A 23,303-nucleotide genomic window follows, 5' to 3' on the forward strand; every position below is an offset into this window, starting at 1 on the left:
CTTAATCTATTAATCCACCATTCCCAAAACTAAAGGCTCCACCACTCAGATCTCAACTGAAATAACGCATGGAAGGGTAAAGTTTCCAACTTTACCCTTAAGAACCATTCTAATGGGTCAAAAACCCAAACCCTAAGCTTAAGAGGTCAAGGGCTTAATCATCAATCACCAAATCATCAAGACCAAGCTCATGGATGCAGGTCTAGACCTTAAAGGCTGAAAGGTCATGCAAAGTTTCCAACTTTACTCTCATGCAAGGCTAGAAGAAGCTCAAAGGAGGCCAAAAGAAGGGCTTAATGGATGCATGGAGCCCTTAGGACCATAAAGTTGGCACCTTTATGTCATAAGAGCTCACAAGAACCATGGATCTGAAAGAATAACTCCTTTGGGACGACCAACACCCCCATCAACCACTCAAACTTGGCTAATCCATGGAAACTAGCCCTAACAAGGAGATATAAGCATATAATAAGCATGGTTGAGACTTTATACCCGAACAATGCTGGAAATGGAGCAAAGAATTGAGATCTGAAAGATCCTTCTTGAATCCCCACCTTGCACTAAGATCCTCTTCCTTCAATAAGCTTCAAACACCCCCAAAATGCACTCAAAATGGGCTCACAACACTCAAGGAGGCTCTAGGGTTTCTGGATTAGGGTAAGGGGCAATGGAGGCTGGAAATGAGGCCAACACCTAGGACTAAAGGTGTTTAAGTAGGGTGCAAACCCCCGAAATTAGGGTTTCACAGATAACGTCCAACTCGTAGAGTTGGCCTTCACCAGCTCGTTCATGATCTCATCGGATTCTCCAAACTCGTAGTCCGTCTCCATGTATTCCTCGGGCCCGAAACTGGGGGCTGCCTCCTGACCCATCACGGGGTCTTCCTCGATCATTCTGTGGGCCACTAGGGCCTGATAGAAAAGGACGCCCTGATGTGCCTCGTCCATGGCGACTGGGCGAGAAACTGGGAGTGAGAAGTGTGTAAAGGGGGTATGTGCAAATAAGTTTTTCCAAAATACTCCTATAGTATTTTAATTATTTAAGTTTGAGTTCCTTAGAAGTTTTGGATACGAGGTAAGCTTCTTGATCCATTTCCCACCATGATTACTCCCAAACACATGTTGGTCATATTTTAAATAAATATAGTCGATCAGGCTATATTTATCCCCAATATGACTACATAACTGTATGCGTTTAATCACAGTGTTCAATTTCCTCTAGAGACTTTTAGTGTTAAGGTTTTAATGTACACTTAGGTATTCATTTTATTCAGAGTGTTTTAGTCCCATTGTATTTATAGTTGCATATCAAGTATGATTAAATATGTCAGTTCACTATAAACAATGCTCTGATATCAATCTGTCACACCCCCGAACCAGACGGCGGAAACGTCCGGGGGCTTGTGCGTGACTTCATCTTGTAATATCATCACAATGCATATAATTGAAACAAGACAACACCATCATCATACATATCAAAGTACAACCAACATTGCTTACATCAAGTATAGTATCATAAATTACATGCCAAAATATTCAATGTATGATGATAATAAAATACGACAAATTCCTCATGTTCTTGCTGACCTTTCCGCTTAACGATTCCCTGAGAATACAAGTTGTTTTGAAAATTTCAACATATATAATGTTGGTGAGTTCATAAGCATGTTTGAATGAAAAGTTTTGTATCTTTCGTAAAATGCCAGAAAATCCGATATTTTCTGAAAAATGGTTTAAAAGTGATGTGTCAAAATCAAGTACTAATGCATGTGTGTTTTCTGTTTTTGGAATGTATATAAAAATATAATCCGGAAAAGATCCTGTAATTTTCTGTTGTAAGTAGAAGGTATTGTTTAACTGTATATTTCCCCAGAAAATCCTATATTTTCTGTTTACAAAAGTTTCGTGGTCTCAAAACCCTAAGACCGAATATCAGTGTATGTATGTTTTTGTATCAACAAGATTCTATATGTATTCCGTAAACTTATGATGGAGAGAATCTCTATGTGAGCCGTTTTAACCATACTTGATTATGACGAATTCGCATGTCGTGGGGTTTTTAGGCGCCGACTTGTTTAAGGTAAGGTTTGTCACCCTAGACTGGCCTAGTCTAACTGTAGCGAACAGCTCAGGTGTGGGGTGTCACCCCGTATAGATCTATACACAAACTCTCGCTCTCCCTCCAGGAGACTCTGGTTATAACTACAGGCTATGAGTGTACACTCGAGAGGTGTCAACCGACATGTCTCACTAGCATCCTTAACTTTGTTTACGCGAATATTGTATTATGTTATATATATAATGTTTCCGTGTACGTTTTATAATTGAAAAGTCCAACGAGTATGTATGTGAATGTACGAGGCCCAACAGGCATGTAGAAGGACCACTAAGGCCCAATAAGCATGTAATGTATAGTCCAGTCCCAATTAGCATTTAAATGGACCACTAAGGCCCAATAAACATGTAATGTATAATCCAGGTCAAATAAGCATGTAAATGGACCACTAAGGCCCAATAAACATGTAATGTATAATCCAGGCCCAATAACATGGATTGTAAGTATTAGGCCCAATAAACATGAAATCAATTAATTTAGTTCGTTTGTTATTGCATTGTTTGTTTTAGCTTGATTGTTTTCTAAATTGGCATAAAAAGCCCACCTTGTGTGATGATGACAGGTTTTGGCCTATTAAGCCGAAAATTTACAAGTTAGGCATATTTTTGATGAAATCGACACTTTAGGTCCTTCAAAACCAAAATTTTACCTTTATGGGCTCATTTCAAATAAAATGACATTTTTAGCCTACTTTGGTTAAAAATAACATTTTTGGCCCATTATCATAAAAATTGACATCTTCGGCCCATTTATATATTTATTGATGTTTTCGGCCCATCCTTATAAAAGTTTACATTTTTGGCTCAAATTTGTCTAAAATGACAATTTAATCCACAAAAGTCATAATTTTTCCAATTTTGGCCCATAAAACCGTGAAAGCCCAAATTAAGCCCATTTTGTGAAAAATTTACTCTTTTGGCCCTTTTTTAAACCCTAATGTCATAAAAACCCATTTTTATACAAAAATGACTCCTTGGTCATTGAAAAACCATAAGTGTCATAAAACCTTCATCCTTTTTGTTTATTTGTCAAAAATGGTCCCTTTACAAGATTTTGTTTTGTTTTTCAACATCATTAACATGTTTAACACTTTCATCCTTATGGTAAGTTGTATAAAGTGTTTTAGTTTACAAATATTGTCAAGGCTTGATAGAGTTTTCGAGATCTATGAAGTTTCTTCACATAATCACAACATACAACTTAGAAAACACACATAAACATGCACAAATACATAGATCTATCACATAAGCAACTTGTATCCTCCCCGAAAACATAGTAAAACCGAAAAATAAGGGGTATGAACTCAATTTGGGGTTTGGATTCGGTTTGATGAAGAGTTTGAAGAAGATTTTTGGCCCTAGGAGCTTCCTTGAGGAGGTTTTAAAAATCTGTGAAGTTCAAGAGTATAGATCATGAAATGATGTGGGCTAGGAAGAGATTTTTGATGTAATCTTGGAGTTAGACCATAGGTTTAAGCAAAGACTTACCAAGAGTGATGAACTTGATGAAAAACCTCTTGAAAGCACACACCAAAGTCACAAAAATGGCAAGGGAAATAAGGGAACTTTTCCTTGAGCTTGAGAGGAATTATGAGAGAGTTTGAAAGTGAAAATGATGATGATGGTGGTTGCTCTCGGCCAAGAGAAATAAGAGAAGAGAGAGAAGGATTTTTTTGGTCATTACATGGTGGATTAGAGAGTTTTAGCTTAGATACATGTGAGATCAATTTCATGGATACACTATATGATAAATGTATTATCAAAGCATTTCCGAAGAAATGAATTTTATTTATATTAAATCATTGGGATGTCATCGTCAATATAGAAACATAAGCATAACGAAATATTACAAGCCTTATAGTAATTAAACTAGTTGCCTAATACTCCTTGAATCTCTCAGTAGAATGTATCTTTCATAAAGCCACCTGTGATACTAAACTGAGTGGGTCAGTTTGGGAAACATGGTAAGTACATAGGGATTTCAATCCTATAATTTGATAATAATGTATATCTCAAACCTTCAGATCCAACTTTTATCATTAACACAGATATATCATATCTCTAAAACAATTTATCCCATCTTGTCGATTCCCACGTATAGATCCTATACAACGAACCTAGTCCATAATAACTTGAACCGGGATTTCTAGGGTTTTCAACCCATAGTTGACTATATGAAATGTATTGTATTAGGTTATGGGCTTCTTGAGTGAGGTTCGATTCAAATGGATGATTTTGATTAAGCATAGAGTATGATTTTCACTTAGAGTACATGCCTTACAATAGATAATGTTTACATGAGAATAGAATTTCCTAGCTAAAAATGCTAGTTGTGACATTAATGGATTAAGGGCTTCATCCATCAAGCTGATTCTAGACAAAAACCACAGTGTGGTGGTATGCTTGTCATGATGTGGTGGCAGAGCTCTTTGCGACTATTTTATCGTGGGATAGCCATGACGTAGCCAATAGTTCGCCACGACGTGGTGACCTGTTAAGTTAATTTTGACCTTAGACATTGACTTTTGACCACTTTGACATTTAGTCAAACTTGGAGAGGTTTTGAATGGTAGCGTGAGGTTTGGTTTGTGATTGGTTTAGGAGGTCCATGTAGCTGATTCTGTGAGGATTTCGAGTAGTGGGCTTCATCTCTTTGATAAGGTGAGTTTTTTCAATATACTATGTAGGACATTAGGTGTCATATGTGCTTGTTGTCTTTGTGACTCTTGATGTTATGTTTGCAGGAAATTTAATGGGGAAGGCCATGGAAACTGCAAGGGTGTTGTAAGACTACATCCAGGTTGTGGCATTCACTTGGGATGAAATAGGTTGTGCATGGGTGATTGTTAGACTATGATGTAGCCCACAACATATCATTTGGGATGAAATAGACTTGTTGGCTGAAATAAGTTGTATTGCATGTTTATGGTTATCTATGGTTTGTGGTATTTTGGGGAACTCACTAAGTTTTGTGTTTACTGTTTAAGTTTTAAATGTTTCAGGTACTTCGATAGCAAGGGAAAGGAGACAGTTTAATTACATTGCATCTACCAATGATTTCCGCACTACGATATTTTAGGATTTACTCTGATATTTTATGAAAACAATATACTAATGTTTTCGATTGCTTCACTTGTGATGTTTATGGCATGGTTTTAATGCTTAGTTTTTTTTAAAATTTCTTAGGTGTTATTGGGATGTTACAAGTTGATATTAGAGCTCTGGTTTGACGGATTCAGGCTAGCACAAGGTGTGGTATACGAAGTATACTATTTGGAAAGCCCACTTTAAACACCTCACTAAATCACAGCCTAAACATCATCCCCGTAAGTAAATCAATTAGTATAACGACTTGGAATCACTGATAAATCTTGTTTATAGGTTCATTATAAAGATAATGAACTTAAACATAGGTTATACTTAAAGTAGGGTAAGCATAACTCACTTACAAGGGAGTTTAGCGAGGAACCAGGCTCTGCGCGGGCAGAACTTCTGAGCCGAAATCTCTTTTTATCAGGGCCTTCTGGTACTCCGGGACTCTGTACTAACACCTAGGAGGTGCTAGGGGAAAAGACTTGAGGGTTTGGGGGTATTTGGGAGAGAAATGGGTGAAGAGATGTGAGAAAAAGAGTGAAAAACGCCTTCTATTTATTTGTTGCCAGCACCGAGTACGATGAGCGTACTCAAGAATTATGCTGAGCGTAATGGGTTTTTAAGGGTTACGTTGACCATACTCAAAATTAAGTTGGGCGTAATGTGCAACGTGTCGCGATCTCCTGCAAAGCCATGGGGAAGAAGCAGTGGCTCACAGGGGCGGACCTAGGGGTGGTCCACGGTGGCACCGGCAACCCCTAACTTTTCCGGCTGCAGTGGAAAAATTTTCGAAAATTTTCGAAAATTTTATTTTTTATACTACCGTGCAACCCCCAACTTTCCCGTGCAATCCCTACTGTAAAATCCTGCGTCCGCCCCTGGTGGCTCAGATCGTGCCACGTGTCACTCGCTGGTTACTCCAAAAACTAATTATCTTCTAAAATCCATAACTTTCGCATACGAGTTCCGTTTTTTACGTTCTTTATAGTCACACGTAGGTAGCGATGTGATCTACAACTTTTGTTTCGACGCCGTCGGCTAATTTTGACTTTATTTTTAAATTTATATTTTAACAGCCTTATGCGGTTAAAGTCCGTTAAAAATGCATAACTTTGTCATCCGACGTCCTTTTCGTTGTCTTTATATCGTTGAGCTCCTATTAACGAGATCTTCAATTCTCCTCTAGGTTGTGTCGGCTAAAATCGATCGATCTAAAAATTCAATTTCCTGGTTGTATACTGCTATGCAAAATCTTAGAAAAAGCATAACTTCCTCAAACGAAGTCTGATTTGGACGTTTTCTATACGCACGCTCTCGGTTTAACGTATACTATGAATTTCGTTTATATTGCTAAGGCTAAAAAGTATTTTATCAAAAATTCACTTTTTACGATACGCGGTCCCATACCGGTTTAATCGCAAAACTTCGACAGGTCATAACTTTTTCGTTATAAGACGGATTTCAGCATTCTTTATATGTATGGAATCCTTGTGACATATACTATAACTTGGTTAAGATTATTTACTCTAAATAATCTTCTATCAAAAAGTCATTTTTTACGCTTATTATCTCTAAATTGACTAGCCCGAATTTGTGGGCGTTACACACAACAAATGGTAACTTAACAAACGTTTAGATTGCTAAGGCTTAAAAGTATTTTGTCAAAAATTCACTTTTTACGATACGCGGTGTCGTGTCGGTTTAATCGCAAAACTTCGACAGGTTATAATTTCTTCGTTATATGTCGGATTTCAACGTTCTTTATATATACAGAATCCTTGTGACATATACTATAACTTAGGTAAGATTATCTACTCTAAATAATCTTCTATCAAAAAGTCATTTTAACGCTTATTATCTCTAAATTGACTAGCCCGAATTTGTTGGCGTTACACACAACAAACAGTAACTTAACATGTTTCCTAAGAACGCAAAGGCAACAAATGCTAGAAGAGGAATTACGATTACAATCAATGATTTTATTGTACCTAAGAGTGTCCAAAACTTGAGAACCCGGATGACCTAAACAATCATGCCATAGAGAAAGAGAGATGATTGTAAATATGGAAGGTAGAGCTTGATTATATTTAGAAGTAGTAAGAGGATAAAGGTCACCCTGACTGTCACATCTCGTTATTCGTCTCCCTGTTTGAAAATCCTTCACAGAAAACCCAAATGGATCAAATAAAACAATTAAAAATGGTTAGAAGTAAATTTCCGAACTAAAATAGGATTTTTAATAATTTCGGGATCATGTAGAACTTTTTTCAAGGATAAAGGAAGATTAGGATCAGGTAATGAAGTGTGATCGTAACCATGAATTGGAATAGTATGGTCATTTCCTACAATAATTCCATTATGATGATTGCTCAAATTAAAAAAAGATGAGAAGATACCATTAGAAGACATCATGTGGGATGTTGCGCTTGTTGGATTTAAGTGTCTAAGCCTATAACTATATTTGGTATGTACTTGACCCGAGAGTAGCATGATCCATTTGGGTTGCATGTCACCAGAACATTTGTAAGGATAGACTTTTGAGAAGAGGCTATTTATGATTTATTAATATATTATAAGTTCTAATATATTAATATGAAATCATATTATTAATTAGTATTGATCAAGAATTAATTTTGAATTAATTTAGTGATCAAAAGAGTCTAATTAAATGTAAAGGGTTGATTTGGTAAATCAATGATTCTTATAGTGTGGGCCTATGGTTATTTAGGTTGGGCTAAACCAACATGGTAGTCCATGGAGGTTTAACCCCTGGAGCCTAAGTAAGATGAAAGGTCATGCATATTAGGGTTTACATGGATGTAACCCTAATCCTTGCCACACTATATAAGAAGTCCTTTAGCTCATGAAATCGGCCACTAGTGATCTTTGGAAGAGCATAGCCGATTTTGTGTGCAAGTAATACTCTCTCAAGTCCTCCATTGTTGGTGGTGGTGTGTGAAGCATTTGAGGCATCACATTTGGGGTGCTAGGCTCTTAAAGGTCCAAGGAAACAAGCTACAAGAAAAGGTATGTCATCCAACTAGTTTTTGTTATACAAGTACCCATGTTTTGCATGCTAGTTAGGATAATGCTTTGGAAAATCAAATTGCATGTATAATTAGAGAAAACATAGATCCAAAGCATTTAGGGTTGTATGTGCACCTTAAGGTTGTTAGAGTGCTCAAAACCCATCAACGCTGATGTCCATGTACCACGTTGGATCGGGTGGATTGATAGACATAATGTGCATAGCTACTACAATATTTGTTGGAGCATAGGTTGTGGACTCATCATTTTGTGAAGCTATAATAGCTTGATGGTGTTGTGGACAAGGTCCAAGAACACCATCGTACTGCTGTTTGATACGTACTGGACCACGAGCCCACCTTTGTGTTGGATATGGGCAAGGTGGTAAACCCATTGAGGAAACCAACCGCAAGGACTATATCCCTAATGGTGTTGTGAATTCCAAGGTGTCATACCATGTTGCTACTTTTGTGTACTTCCACGATTTCCACCACTATTGCCTTGACCCATACCGGAACCACAACCTCCATCGTTGCTTGATTTTCGGCCAGTTTTCCAATTTCCAGATTGCTTCCCCCTGTTATGCACGAGATCCGAGTTGGACTTGGGAACAAAGGAATCCTCTGATTGCAAGGATGTGACCATGGAAGATTCCGACCCTGTAGCAACTTCCTTAGCGAAACCCGCTTCCTCAAGAGTTAACATAGAGCGAGCCTTCTAGAAGAGGGGCAAAGGATCACTTTGTATTATCATAATGTCGTCACCTCTATAAGCTCTGGGGAGACCCAAAACCATTTAGATGACAAGGTGACTTTCTGATACAGGAGCACCAACATTCTTTAGTTGATCGACAAGAGACTTCTTTAGTTGATCGACAAGAGACTTGAGGCGTTGGCAGTAAGCCGAAACATTAGGAAAGTTCTCCATTATGGTATTGGAGAACTCGACTTCAAGGGTAACCACACTGGAAATCTTGTTGACTTGGAATATGTTTTGTAACCTATTCCAAGCTTCCATGGTTGTAGCATCTGGTTCAATAATTGTGTGGAAGAGATCATTAGAGATACTAGCATGAATCCATGAGAGAATTGTTGCATCAACAGTAGATCATAATTCTTTTTCTTCTGCAGTAGTTGCGACCTTAATATTTAGAGGAGGAATAATATGATGAAGGACCTTATGAGATTGTGGAGTAATCTTGAATACTTCAGGCCATGTCGAATATTGAACATTCTCCATTTCAAGAATGATGGATATATGGTTGCGTATGTTGGACACCGCAAGAGTCAGATGAAAGGAGGTATTGTTATTAGACATGGCGATAAGAAAAAGAAGAAGGAGAATGTTAAGGAACTTGCAGAAGAGAAGACATGGAGATGGAGCATGAGATAACCCTAGACTTCTGATACCATTATAAAATATTTTCCTTAAGATTTTCAATCTCATTTCAGTCAATATATATAAAATATAGAGGTATAAATTGTGTTTAATACAAAGGAGTCAAACCTTATTTCTAGGAACAAAATATTGACTAAACTAATATACAAGATACTATATTTACATGTAATTAACAAAGATAATATATTTTGTTAAGTGTATATATTTAACTATTTGAAAAAAAGAATATAGTTGATTTATCATTGAACCCTTCTATCATGTTTATAAATAAGGGGAAAATACAAATCTAGCCATTTTTGTTAATTACTTATCAAAAAATAGCCAAAAAATACTACTTAGCCAAAAATAGCCCACAAAACCGTAGTCAACTTATGGTTGACTACGGTCAACGTCGTTGACTACTGTTTTAGGCCGAAAAGTACTCTTTCGTGCTAATGGGCTACTGTTTCACGGGCCCGTTTATTTTTTCGTGGCCCATTAGCCCAAAGTATATAATGAAAATTTTTTCAAATTAGGTCATTTTTCCTATTGTTTTCTTTGGTTTGGCTACTTTTTTCTCTCAATGGAGCACCCGAAGAACAACCAGATTTGTCTACTTTTCATCAAAATTTTACCGTTTTTGTGATTAGGAGTAGGTTTTGTGCAATGTCGACTTGTACACCGTATGTTTCGTACGAACCGTACGGAAATATATTTTTTTCGTTTTTTTTTTAAATTTGCATCAATAGGATCGGAATTGTATGTATTTTGTAGTCGTATAATTTTTTTTTATAAAACAAAAAAAAGGGAAACCGTAGGTTTTTTGGAAACCTACGGTGTACAAGCATTTACTGCACAGTTTGTGCAGTAAACACTTGTACACCGTAGGTTTCCCAAAAATTACGGTTTATTTTTTTTTTAATAAAAATTTTTTATAACTAATAAACATTTGTATCCCCTTGTATGTATCTTATGATTTTTTGTTGGAAAAAAAAATCGTAGGTTTCCTTAAACCTATGGTTTTATATATATATATGTTTTTATTTTTCTTAAAAAAAATTGTTTAAACGTATTTTTAAGTAATGTATTCCCTTGTATGTATGTTATGATTCAATGTTTGCATGTTAAAAATGATGTTATTTTCTATGTCTCAATTATAGCATACAATAGCAATGTACTATCTATTTGAAGAAGTTTTTATGTTTATAATGTGTAGATACTTTGAAGTATACTGTATTGATAAAATAACATTATGTTTTGGTACTTTCGGGTTTGTTATAAAATATGTTATTGTCACACCATTTTCAAAGTACAATGCTAAATTTGGTATACTAGTAGTATAGAAAATACAAAAAAATGTAGTTAATTAATTTCCTTTGGTATTTTATACAAAGTAAATAGAATATATGAAATGATTAAGTCTTATATTGTGTGCTTTCTCTAATTGTTTATCAGTTTTTTTTCTTTTATAAAACTTTATTTAACCTTAATGTTTATTTAATTTTGTAGCTTCCAAACAAAACGATGATGGGTCACTTATCTGTCAAAGCTTCATGCCATAAATTGCATGAAGTTTTGAGTCGCTTGAACGGACCCGTGCGCGATATTTTTTTAACAACTAGCTTCGGTTACTTGTTGGACCTACCAGCTCAGTCCGGAGACGGACTTCTTATTCATGGGTTGTTACTGCATATGTTGCGTCCTACTGCTGAAACGGACGCAGCTGAGCGTCTATATTTTAGGTTTTCTAGACGTACACTGTCATTTGGGCCGGAGGAGTTTTGTCTTGTGACTGGACTTTACATGGGCCGCTGTCCTACATCAAGGATCGAATTTTCAACCATGTATAAACGCGGATATGGTGAAAATACATTTCGGTCCAGAGTCTTCCCATATCGCACGGACACTTCTTTACTTGTAGGAGATTTAGAGCTCCTTATCTTGAATCAACGGTTCAATGATATATCCGCTCATGACGGTGTCCGTGCCATTTTGCTATATATCCTCAATCAAGGTTTTTTGGGAAAGGAGCTTAATGATAAAGTCACCAAGGAATTTTTGTGGGTGGTAGAGAACCCGGATCAATGGAATAGGTATTTGTCAATTTAATATTTATAATAAAATACTAATTTTTATACGTTTAACTAATATTTTTTCTTATAATATAGGTTCTCGTGGGGGAGTTATCTATGGACTAAAACATACCCTAGATTGTCGGGTATGTTTAAGAAATTTGAGGATCATATGTCCAACCATCCAACAAAAGCGATTGTGTACACACTATCGGGTTTTGTTATTCCTTTGAAGGTATATTTAAGTAATTAAAAAAATATATTTAATAATTTATCGGTTTTATTTTTTTTATAATTTTAGTTAGTGCTAACACTTATAAATTAACGTATATTTATTACAAGATATGGATATGGGAGATGTTCCCAGTAATTCGGGGAAATGTTGCAATACGACGCAATTATTTATATCCTCGTATATTGCGCTGGTTTCATATTAGGAGGTTAACTTGGGCGAAAGTTTGCGATGTTTTCGATGTTGATCAGGACGAGGTGCATCAACCCAAAAAAAAGATGATTGCCTGAGATGTCGAGTCCTCTACTCCAGATTATTTGTCATATATTACTAGTCTGAATTGTGAATCGTCTGAAGTCCCTTCTTCTGTACGCTACAACTTTAGAAATGATTTAAGTAAATTTGTAAAAGCAAAATCTAGTATAATAAATTTTTTCAACTATTATTGATATATGAAATAATTTATGTAGGGGGCATCTTCGTCTGATCCATCATGTGGAAACAACCAATCTTCCAAGTCTACCGAGGAACTTATACGGTGGGAATTAACAAAAAAACCGCGCGAGAAATAATGGCAAGACTTCAATCTTTGGAGGAAGAAATCTGTGGATTGAAAAATAAAGGTGGAACTCGAGATGATGATGACTTGGAAGAATTTTTTAACGAAGCTTTTGAGGTATTACTATCAATTTCAATATATATGATGTATTAATTAATTTTTTAACGAAGCTTTTTATTAATTATTTTTCTTTAAATGTAGGGGAATGAGAATGTGGTTGGTAGTCCACAGAAATCAAATCGAGTAAACGAGGATGATGATGTTGATAATTCACCATTGTTTGAATAAAACAAATGGAAATCGTGAAGGAGGTTATAATTTTTTTTTTTTGTATATTAAACTTTTTATTTTTTTACAGTATATTAAAAAAATTAATATTTTTTTTTGTAGAAGAAGAAGAAAAAGAAGGTTGTTGCTAGCGAGATTGTGGATGCGGAAAATCATATACCCGGGCCTCCTATTGTGAAAGAAAGTCGTCCGGTTAGGCAATTGAAACCTTCTCAATATCTTAGCTCCCCATACGTTTCGGTAAGTATGTTAAAAATCATATTTACTATAATTTTATTACTATATGGATAGTTATTGACTACGTATATAATGTAGGTTCAAAATGCCCCCCGGTATCGTACAGGTGGGGTAATACACAACGAACCACCACCCCCTGTATTTGTCAGCGATCCCCCGGCACTTTTATTGGAGCCGTATGTGAATCCGGGTTGTAACGCCCCTGCTCTATACATGGGAAACAAACCGACTGTTTTTTTTTTTGAAACATCGGTTATACAATGAAAAAATGGAAGCAAAGTTTTGGGATTTGCTTTTTTATGCAAGTGAATTGGGATTTTTAGATGAAGCGGTATGAAGACATTCCTTTATATTTAAATTTTGAATAATTTAATAAGCTACTTATGTTTAAATTAAATTTAAATGCAGCATGTTGACATATGGGGAAGGCTTTTGAATGAGCGGAGACCGAACGATGCTCGATGGACAATCATGTCATCGTCATTTTTTGGTGCATTTGAGATGTTCCGGTGGGCAGGAAGTGCAATGAGAAATCCGTTTGACCCATTGGATGGATGTAAATCTTGGCTAGAAGTTGACCGTGTAAGTAAAGAAATAATATATATATTATCAGTCACTTTAATTGTCATATTACACTAATTAAACGTTGTAATTAATTGCAACGGTTGTGTGTTAAAACAGGTTTATTTTCCAATATGCATCAACCCACATCATTGGGTACTTGGCGAGTTATGGATGGACACGCTGTCGTTGAATTTGTACGACAACTTCCGATTATTTGACACCGTGAAGATTATTGATTTTGTGCGGTTTGAAGAGCTTATGGACCGCATTCTGCTGGAAATTGGCTATTGGAACCACATGGGTTTACCTATTCAGAAAGCATCCATCACTGTTACGGATGTTACGGATGTGCCCCAACAAGAAGGGATGTTTGGAGAGTGCGGTGTATTTATGCTGATGTTCATGGAGCAACTTGTTTCAGGTCGACCGATTGGTATATCGATGGCACCTGTTGTTGCTGCTACTCAGTTTCGCTATAGGATGGTCATGATATATTATGGATCTTCTACACAGGCGATTTTTAGTTAGTCCGAGTTGTATGTTTTTAGTGACATTCAATGTGTACTGTTTCATGACGATTGGTTAACAAAATGTCCCCTAATTATTAAACATAAACAAACTAGCAAGAGAATAGTACATATTATATAGATTAATCATAATAAACAAGCAAATATAAAACTTATTACATAGATAAACTCATAAATAATGCATAAACTTACTACTTGATTAATCAATAATTATTAAATTCAAACATCTCGAAAATCATTTGGAAATTTTGCTTTTTCTTGAATCACCCTGTCGTAATTTTTTTGTATGTTTTTGAGAATCTTTTTCATTTTAACCTCTTCTTTGTTGGCGTAGTCTATTGCATCTCGTACCCAAACCCTTGCAGTTTTTATGTCGTGTTCATTATCTTGAACCGACCTCATTTTAGACCAAATATTGGCTTGTAAGTTATCCAACTGTTTCCTATCTTCTTCAACGCCTTTAATCTCGTTCTTGATCTCTTCTTCTTTTATTAACATTTGCAATCGCTTCTCTTGTGGCATCAACCACCATTTTTCTTGAGAGGCGGACATGATTGTATGTGTATGAGGGTTACAGATTAACCACTAATATATGATTTGTAAATCTCAGACGCATACATTTAAGTCTCTATATATAATTGACAATTTAACTACTTTTTTATAGGCTTTGACTACTGTCAAATAGCTTTTGACTACTATAGTAGGTGTTGTCATATCGTACCAAGACATTATTCTAATTTGACTACATTCTTATAGGATTTGACTACTGTCTACTAGCCATTGGCTACTACCTCATGTGTAATCTTAACGTACAGTGAAGATTCGACACATGATTGTTATTTGACTACTTTTTATAGGTTTTGATTACTGTCTATTAGTGTTTGACTACTATTTTATTCGATTGACTATTTTTTATAGGTTTTGACTACTATCTTATAGCCGTTGACTATTATCTAATGTCATATTTAATGTAAATTTGTTATCAATTCAGAAATCAAAGAAACAATATAAAAAAATTGTAGTGTGAAAATGACAGAAAGATCAGAGGAGATGAAAAGGATCCTGGCAAAATTTAATTGGCCATCTACGTCCAACAGTAAGCCTCCTTTGGAGTCAAATTCCAATAACGTTTCAACCAATCCCCCTCCCCACGTCGATCTTCCTATATTAGGGGAGAAGATGGATGAGGAAGTGAAAAAAATGTTGTTACAAAGAGAAGCTGATGTGGATAAGGCATTTGAAGATTATCGTTTCCAACGAAACCTTCTAGACAACTACTGGGATGATATTGACCGTAAAAGGAATTGGATTATAAGTACTAGGCAACAAATCCAATCTGCCGAGACTTCGATCCGCTCTAGTGAAGAAATTTTTCGAAAGCTAAAGAGAGAATTAGAACTTCGTGAGTACTATTTGGAGAAAAAAAAAGGAAGTCCTTGCTATGAAAAAAGAGTATCCTTACGAGTTTCCGATGTGGGAAGAAGATGAGTAGTATTTTAATAATTTGTTTATTTGTTGAAGTAATTTTAAGGTAGAATATATGTCTATGTATGTCTTTTATTTGTAATTTTTAGATAATATATTTGTATCTTTGCTTTTTATTAGTGGTTGGTTAGGGAAAAAAATTGTAAGAGTATTTGGTCTACCTATGTTTAGTTATCTAATTATGTTAATGTCAAATAAATGTATTTGAATGAGTACTGTATTGTAAACTAGATACGTATGATGTGTTTAATGTCAAGTAATTGTATTTTAATGAGTAATTTATTTCCAACAGTAAACTAGATACCTATGATGTGTTTTAATGTCAAATAATTTATTTCACAGAATAGTCTGTACTATATGCGCCCTATAAGATTCTTTAATTGTCTATATAAAAATTCTGCCATATCACATTAGTTTGTATCATAAAACATGGATCCTATTTTACCACTAACATGGAACACCCAAGAAGAAGGCATTCTGATACGTGCTTGGATTACCATCATAGAAGAAGCATATACGCAAGGTCCCCCACAATGTCGTATTGGTTCTTTTTGGAGTCGCGTCTTTCACTTGTTTCATTATGAAATGGGTCGAGGTTATTACCGGACCAAAAAAGATGTAAAATTAAAAATGTTACAAGTGAAACGACATGTGAAACACTTTCATAGAATTCATAGCGGGATCGAAAATGCACGTCCGGATGAGGAAGAACAAACAATTTTACTGGCGGCTATGGAGCTATTTCGTTTGGAATCTAACGGTAGAGAGTTTGTCCATGTTGATTCTTGGAATGTTATGAAGAATCTACCGTATTTTTAATTATATTCCAATCACGAATGAAATTTGTTTTGTAGCTTAATTTCTGACTGATAGTAGCTGCTCTTCTGGTAGTATAGCTGGTAGCTCTGCTTATGCTAGCCTCCACCCCTCCGATAAAGACCTTAGCACTAGCAGTTGTGTTGGTCTTTCTATTGACCGAATCAGAGGTGAGGGTGATGCAACGGCCTGGACTCAAGGTCTCTCCTGCCTCTCGGGCGAGGGATGAGAGCAGTGTTATTTAGTTTGATGAGGGTAGCTGCCTTATCTATGTTAGAACTTCCCTTCCTTAAGTCTAATTTCTATCTGAAGAAATAAATATTTGATATTCCAGAAATCATGTTTGTTTTATCTGTTACTCAACGCAATGTTTCTGTCTGCTAAACGAAATTTGAGTACTGTGTTATAGGTATTTACTACTCTCTACTAGCATTTGACTACTAGTTTATGTGTTGTCTTATCATATATTGAATTTCAGACACATGATTGTAATTTGACTGCTATTTTATAAGTATTGAATATTGTCTACTAGCATTTGACTACTAGTTTATGTGTTGTATTATCGTACAGTGAATTTTGGACATATGATTGTAATTACCCCTGCATTCAATTTGAAATGAAATCCATTTATAGTGGACACCTTATTCATTGAACATACCAATTGGCAAAATGAGTGGATTCAATGAGGTATACAAAAAAAGTTTTTCGAACCTACCAATATTCTTTCATAATCTTGAAAGAACAAATCGTAACTATTTCACAATCATTAAGAAAGATATGAGAGACCGGTTTCAATTTTGTTTTGTCGCATTGGGATGCGTGGTATGTCCTTCTCTATACTAAGTTATTATTTATTTCAAGTTCATATTTGCCTAATGTTGGTATCGTTTCTTACAGATTACTACCTTTCTCACATCCATGATACCAACAATATTTGTTGGTCATGTACCCCTTATTGGGGCCAACATAACGACAATGTATGTTGCTCTTGCTTTGGATGGTAATCATGAACCCCTGATCATAGTATTCGCTTTGGGAAGCATAGACTGTGACGAGGCTTGGATTTGGTTCATGACAAGGTTAAAAGAATGCTTAGGTGACACTATTGAAGTTGGTTTCATAAGCCATATGTTTGATTCCATAGACTACGCCATTCAGCGGGTATACCCAGATTCATATCATGGGTACTGTTGTAAAAATATAGCCGATAAAGTTAGGATTTCCACAGGAAGTACCGTTGTGGAACAGTTGTTCTGGAAGACATGCAAAACTTATAGTGTGTCTGAATTTTATGTTTGTTTGAACAAATTAACAAATGAGGTTAATGGGAATGATCTTCGTTGGCTTGAAATTATTGCAATTGCAAAATGGGCTCGAGCCTTTTTTCCTAAAGTCTGTTTCAATGTGAAATATATCAGCATTCCGATTGGATTGAATTGGCTAACAACAAACACGCACGAGTTATCAATAACATCAATCATTGAAGTGGTCCATCAGTCGATACAAACAATTTACGGCTATCGAGCTGCATTCGGAGGTAATAAATATTTGTTATTTAACTTTTACCTTAATATACCCCCTATTTGATTGTAACTCAAATAATTTCACAGAGGGAATGCATGGTCATCTTACCCCTTATGCACAACACGTGCTTGAAAGAAGAATGAACTAGTCTAATGGTTATGAGGTTACACATATTGGTAGTGACAAATTTGAAGTGAGTTTAAATTTAACCATAGAAACGGTACAAGTTGAACGTGGTATTTGTACTTGCGGCAAATGGCAAAAATGTGGCATACCCTATGAACATGGTATAGCATCGCTAAGAAGGCTTACAGTTGAAGAAATACAGCAATTGGTAAATAATAAGTTGACTTCTGCGGTGTATCGAAATGCATTCCAAGCTGAGGCGGTTAATCCTATTTCAATCCTTCTGCATTGGGAAATACCAGTTGAAAATATGGTCGTCTTACCACCATTTGCACGTTAGTAATATGTTAAGTTATCTTTAATATTAATGTTATGTTTATTTGTAATTCTAATTTCCTTTCAGTGGCTCACAGGGGCGGACCTAGGGGTGGTCCACGGTGGCACCGGCAACCCCTAACTTTTCCGGCTGCAGTGGAAAAATTTTCGAAAATTTTCAAAATTTTTATTTTTTATACTACCGTGCAACCCCCAACTTTCCCGTGCAATCCCTACTGTAAAATCCTGCGTCCGCCCCTGGTGGCTCAGATCGTGCCACGTGTCACTCGCTGGTTACTCCAAAAACTAATTATCTTCTAAAATCCGTAACTTTCGCATACGAGTTCCGTTTTTTACGTTCTTTATAGTCACACGTAGGTAGCGATGTGATCTACAACTTTTGTTTCGACGCCGTCGGCTAATTTTGACTTTATTTTTAAATTTATATTTTAACAGCCTTATGCGGTTAAAGTCCGTTAAAAATGCATAACTTTGTCATCCGACGTCCTTTTCGTTGTCTTTATATCGTTGAGCTCCTATTAACGAGATCTTCAATTCTCCTCTAGGTTGTGTCGGCTAAAATCGATCGATCTAAAAATTCAATTTCCTGGTTGTATACTGCTATGCAAAATCTTAGAAAAAGCATAACTTCCTCAAACGAAGTCTGATTTGGACGTTTTCTATACGCACGCTCTCGGTTTAACGTATACTATGAATTTCGTTTATATTGCTAAGGCTAAAAAGTATTTTATCAAAAATTCACTTTTTACGATACGCGGTCCCATACCGGTTTAATCGCAAAACTTCGACAGGTCATAACTTTTTCGTTATAAGACGGATTTCAGCATTCTTTATATGTATGGAATCCTTGTGACATATACTATAACTTGGTTAAGATTATTTACTCTAAATAATCTTCTATCAAAAAGTCATTTTTTACGTTTATTATCTCTAAATTTACTAGCCCGAATTTGTGGGCGTTACACACAACAAATGGTAACTTAACAAACGTTTAGATTGCTAAGGCTTAAAAGTATTTTGTCAAAAATTCACTTTTTACGATACGCGGTGTCGTGTCGGTTTAATCGCAAAACTTCGACAGGTTATAATTTCTTCGTTATATGTCGGATTTCAACGTTCTTTATATATACGGAATCCTTGTGACATATACTATAACTTAGGTAAGATTATCTACTCTAAATAATCTTCTATCAAAAAGTCATTTTAACGCTTATTATCTCTAAATTGACTAGCCCGAATTTGTTGGCGTTACACACAACAAACAGTAACTTAACATGTTTCCTAAGAACACAAAGGCAACAAATGCTAGAAGAGGAATTACGATTACAATCAATGATTTTATTGTACCTAAGAGTGTCCAAAACTTGAGAACCCGGATGACCTAAACAATCATGCCATAGAGAAAGAGAGATGATTGTAAATATGGAAGGTAGAGCTTGATTATATTTAGAAGTAGTAAGAGGATAAAGGTCACCCTGACTGTCACATCTCGTTATTCGTCTCCCTGTTTGAAAATCCTTCACAGAAAACCCAAATGGATCAAATAAAACAATTAAAAATGGTTAGAAGTAAATTTCCGAACTAAAATAGGATTTTTAATAATTTCGGGATCATGTAGAACTTTTTTCAAGGATAAAGGAAGATTAGGATCAGGTAATGAAGTGTGATTGTAACCATGAATTGGAATAGTATGGTCATTTCCTACAATAATTCCATTATGATGATTGCTCAAATTAAAAAAAGATGAGAAGATACCATTAGAAGACATCATGTGGGATGTTGCGCCTGTTGGATTTAAGTGTCTAAGCCTATAACTATATTTGGTATGTACTTGACCCGAGAGTAGCATGATCCATTTGGGTTGCATGTCACCAGAACATTTGTAAGGATAGACTTTTGAGAAGAGGCTATTTATGATTTATTAATATATTATAAGTTCTAATATATTAATATGAAATCATATTATTAATTAGTATTGATCAAGAATTAATTTTGAATTAATTTAGTGATCAAAAGAGTCTAATTAAATGTAAAGGGTTGATTTGGTAAATCAATGCTTCTTATAGTGTGGGCCTATGGTTATTTAGGTTGGGCTAAACCAACATGGTAGTCCATGGAGGTTTAACCCCTGGAGCCTAAGTAAGACGAAAGGTCATGCATATTAGGGTTTACATGGATGTAACCCTAATCCTTGCCACACTATATAAGAAGTCCTTTAGCTCATGAAATCGGCCACTAGTGATCTTTGGAAGAGCATAGCCGATTTTGTGTGCAAGTAATACTCTCTCAAGTCCTCCATTGTTGGTGGTGGTGTGTGAAGCATTTGAGGCATCACATTTGGGGTGCTAGGCTCTTAAAGGTCCAAGGAAACAAGCTACAAGAAAAGGTATGTCATCCAACTAGTTTTTGTTATACAAGTACCCATGTTTTGCATGCTAGTTAGGATAATGCTTTGGAAAATCAAATTGCATGTATAATTAGAGAAAACATAGATCCAAAGCATTTAGGGTTGTATGTGCACCTTAAGGTTGTTAGAGTGCTCAAAACCCATCAACGCTGATGTCCATGTACCACGTTGGATCGGGTGGATTGATAGACATAATGTGCATAGCTACTACAATATTTGTTGGAGCATAGGTTGTGGACTCCTCATTTTGTGAAGCTATAATAGCTTGATGGTGTTGTGGACAAGGTCCAAGAACACCATCGTACTGCTGTTTGATACGTACTGGACCACGAGCCCACCTTTGTGTTGGATATGGGCAAGGTGGTAAACCCATTGAGGAAACCAACCGCAAGGACTATATCCCTAATGGTGTTGTGAATTCCAAGGTGTCATACCATGTTGCTACTTTTGTGTACTTCCACGATTTCCACCACTATTGCCTTGACCCATACCGGAACCACAACCTCCATCGTTGCTTGATTTTCTGCCAGTTTTCCAATTTCCAGATTGCTTCCCCCTGTTATGCACGAGATCCGAGTTGGACTTGGGAACAAAGGAATCCTCTGATTGTAAGGATGTGACCATGGAAGATTCCGACCCTGTAGCAACTTCCTTAGCGAAACCCGCTTCCTCAAGAGTTAACATAGAGCGAGCCTTCTAGAAGAGGGGCAAAGGATCACTTTGTATTATCATAATGTCGTCACCTCTATAAGCTCTGGGGAGACCCAAAACCATTTAGATGACAAGGTGACTTTCTGATACAGGAGCACCAACATTCTTTAGTTGATCGACAAGAGACTTGAGGCGTTGGCAGTAAGCCGAAACATTAGGAAAGTTCTCCATTATGGTATTGGAGAACTCGACTTCAAGGGTAACCACACTGGAAATCCTGTTGACTTGGAATATGTTTTGTAACCTATTCCAAGCTTCCATGGTTGTAGCATCTGGTTCAATAATTGTGTGGAAGAGATCATTAGAGATACTAGCATGAATCCATGAGAGAATTGTTGCATCAACAGTAGATCATAATTCTTTTTCTTCTGCAGTAGTTGCGACCTTAATATTTAGAGGAGGAATAATATGATGAAGGACCTTATGAGATTGTGGAGTAATTTTGAATACTTCAGGCCATGTCGAATATTGAACATTCTCCATTTCAAGAATGATGGATATATGGTTGCGTATGTTGGACACCGCAAGAGTCAGATGAAAGGAGGTATTGTTATTAGACATGGCGATAAGAAAAAGAAGAAGGAGAATGTTAAGGAACTTGCAGAAGAGAAGACATGGAGATGGAGCATGAGATAACCCTAGACTTCTGATACCATTATAAAATATTTTCCTTAAGATTTTCAATCTCATTTCAGTCAATATATATAAAATATAGAGGTATAAATTGTGTTTAATACAAAGGAGTCAAACCTTATTTCTAGGAACAAAATATTGACTAAACTAATATACAAGATACTATATTTACATGTAATTAACAAAGATAATATATTTTTTTAAGTGTATATATTTAACTATTTGAAAAAAAGAATATAGTTGATTTATCATTGAACCCTTCTATCATGTTTATAAATAAGGGGAAAATACAAATCTAGCCATGTTTGTTAATTACTTATCAAAAAATAGCCAAAAAAATACTACTTAGCCAAAAATAGCCCACAAAACCGTCGTCAACTTATGGTTGACTACGGTCAACGTCGTTGACTACTGTTTTAGGCCGAAAAGTACTCTTTCGTGCTAATGGGCTACTGTTTCACGGGCCCGTTTATTTTTTCGTGGCCCATTAGCCCAAAGTATATAACGAAATTTTTTTCAAATTAGGTCATTTTTCCTATTGTTTTCTTTGGTTTGGCTACTTTTTTCTCTCAATGGAGCACCCGAAGAACAACCAGATTTGTCTACTTTTCATCAAAATTTTACCGTTTTTGTGATTAGGAGTAGGTTTTGTGCAATGTCGACTTGTACATACACATATAAATACATTGGTAAATATAGTATTTGATAGACGAACCTTCACTGATGTTGTGCAACAATTGCATTGTGTCCAGCTTACGATCTGATTTGAGATTCCATGTAAGCGTAGCGTATGGCGAAATCTGCAATCGATCTCTTCAAATCCATAAACAGCTCCTTCATATAAAACCCTCAATGACAGTAAAATAGACGATTAGAGCTAAGAAGTTAAGTTACTGACCTCAATACACCACATAAATCAACATTTTGCTTCTTCTCTTCCTTCTGCCTTTCCCAATACACCAGAAACATGGTCTTCTATGGAGGACGCTCTGGTCCGTTGAATGTTTCCACCACATAAGAAAAACAACAATAGGAAATGGAAAAGAGACGGCACCTTTGTTCGTAATGGATGTTGTTGTAGCTGTAGCAATTACTCTTGAAGCCCTTTCTTTGCAATCGATATTTATGAGGATGTGTCGTTAAGATTCTTGTCAGTGGGTGTGTTCTTTGAGTTG

At 35.9% G+C, this 23,303-nt stretch overlaps 4 protein-coding genes across 4 annotated transcripts; 2 read left to right on the forward strand and 2 right to left on the reverse strand.

Annotated features, from left to right (window-relative positions):
* Positions 1-8,696: 8,696 nt before the first annotated feature.
* Positions 8,697-9,251, reverse strand: LOC145111029 (uncharacterized). The gene is made up of 2 exons (XM_079047327.1): positions 9,057-9,251; positions 8,697-8,951 (listed from the first exon to the last, which is right to left on the reverse strand). The coding sequence occupies exons 1-2, from the start codon at positions 9,249-9,251 to the stop codon at positions 8,697-8,699; spliced, it is 450 nt and encodes a 149-aa protein (XP_078903453.1).
* Positions 9,252-10,277: 1,026 nt separating this feature from the next.
* Positions 10,278-12,487, forward strand: LOC145111036 (uncharacterized). Its single transcript, XM_079047334.1, has 5 exons — positions 10,278-10,294; positions 10,361-10,370; positions 11,121-11,704; positions 11,780-11,918; positions 12,386-12,487. Exons 1-5 carry the CDS (start codon positions 10,278-10,280, stop codon positions 12,485-12,487), a joined length of 852 nt encoding a protein of 283 aa, XP_078903460.1.
* A 4,879-nt stretch (positions 12,488-17,366) lies between these two features.
* On the forward strand, positions 17,367-18,381 carry LOC145111043 (uncharacterized). The gene is made up of 2 exons (XM_079047343.1): positions 17,367-17,928; positions 18,131-18,381. The coding sequence occupies exons 1-2, from the start codon at positions 17,367-17,369 to the stop codon at positions 18,379-18,381; spliced, it is 813 nt and encodes a 270-aa protein (XP_078903469.1).
* Positions 18,382-21,225: 2,844 nt separating this feature from the next.
* LOC145111049 (uncharacterized) lies at positions 21,226-21,756 on the reverse strand. The gene is made up of 2 exons (XM_079047347.1): positions 21,586-21,756; positions 21,226-21,480 (listed from the first exon to the last, which is right to left on the reverse strand). Exons 1-2 carry the CDS (start codon positions 21,754-21,756, stop codon positions 21,226-21,228), a joined length of 426 nt encoding a protein of 141 aa, XP_078903473.1.
* Between the last annotated feature and the right edge of the window lie 1,547 nt (positions 21,757-23,303).

The sequence above is a fragment of the Lactuca virosa genome, chromosome 1 (genome assembly GCF_052849685.1).
Source record: "Lactuca virosa cultivar CGN04683 chromosome 1, Lactuca_virosa_CGN04683_v6, whole genome shotgun sequence".
NCBI lineage: Eukaryota > Viridiplantae > Streptophyta > Magnoliopsida > Asterales > Asteraceae > Lactuca > Lactuca virosa.

Coding starts and splice junctions, on each gene's coding strand:
- LOC145111029 (XM_079047327.1), bottom strand. CDS start 9,251: ATGGAAGCTTGGAATAGGTTACAAAACATATTCCAAGTCAACAAGATT. Junction 8,952..9,056: donor TAAAGAATGTTGGTGCTCCT/GTATCAGAAAGT, acceptor CCCCTCTTCTAG/AAGGCTCGCTCTATGTTAAC.
- LOC145111036 (XM_079047334.1), top strand. Junction 11,705..11,779: donor AACCCGGATCAATGGAATAG/GTATTTGTCAAT, acceptor CTTATAATATAG/GTTCTCGTGGGGGAGTTATC. Junction 11,919..12,385: donor GTTTTGTTATTCCTTTGAAG/GTATATTTAAGT, acceptor TAATTTATGTAG/GGGGCATCTTCGTCTGATCC.
- LOC145111043 (XM_079047343.1), top strand. CDS start 17,367: ATGTATGTTGCTCTTGCTTTGGATGGTAATCATGAACCCCTGATCATA. Junction 17,929..18,130: donor CTATCGAGCTGCATTCGGAG/GTAATAAATATT, acceptor ATTTAACCATAG/AAACGGTACAAGTTGAACGT.
- LOC145111049 (XM_079047347.1), bottom strand. CDS start 21,756: ATGGAAGCTTGGAATAGGTTACAAAACATATTCCAAGTCAACAGGATT. Junction 21,481..21,585: donor TAAAGAATGTTGGTGCTCCT/GTATCAGAAAGT, acceptor CCCCTCTTCTAG/AAGGCTCGCTCTATGTTAAC.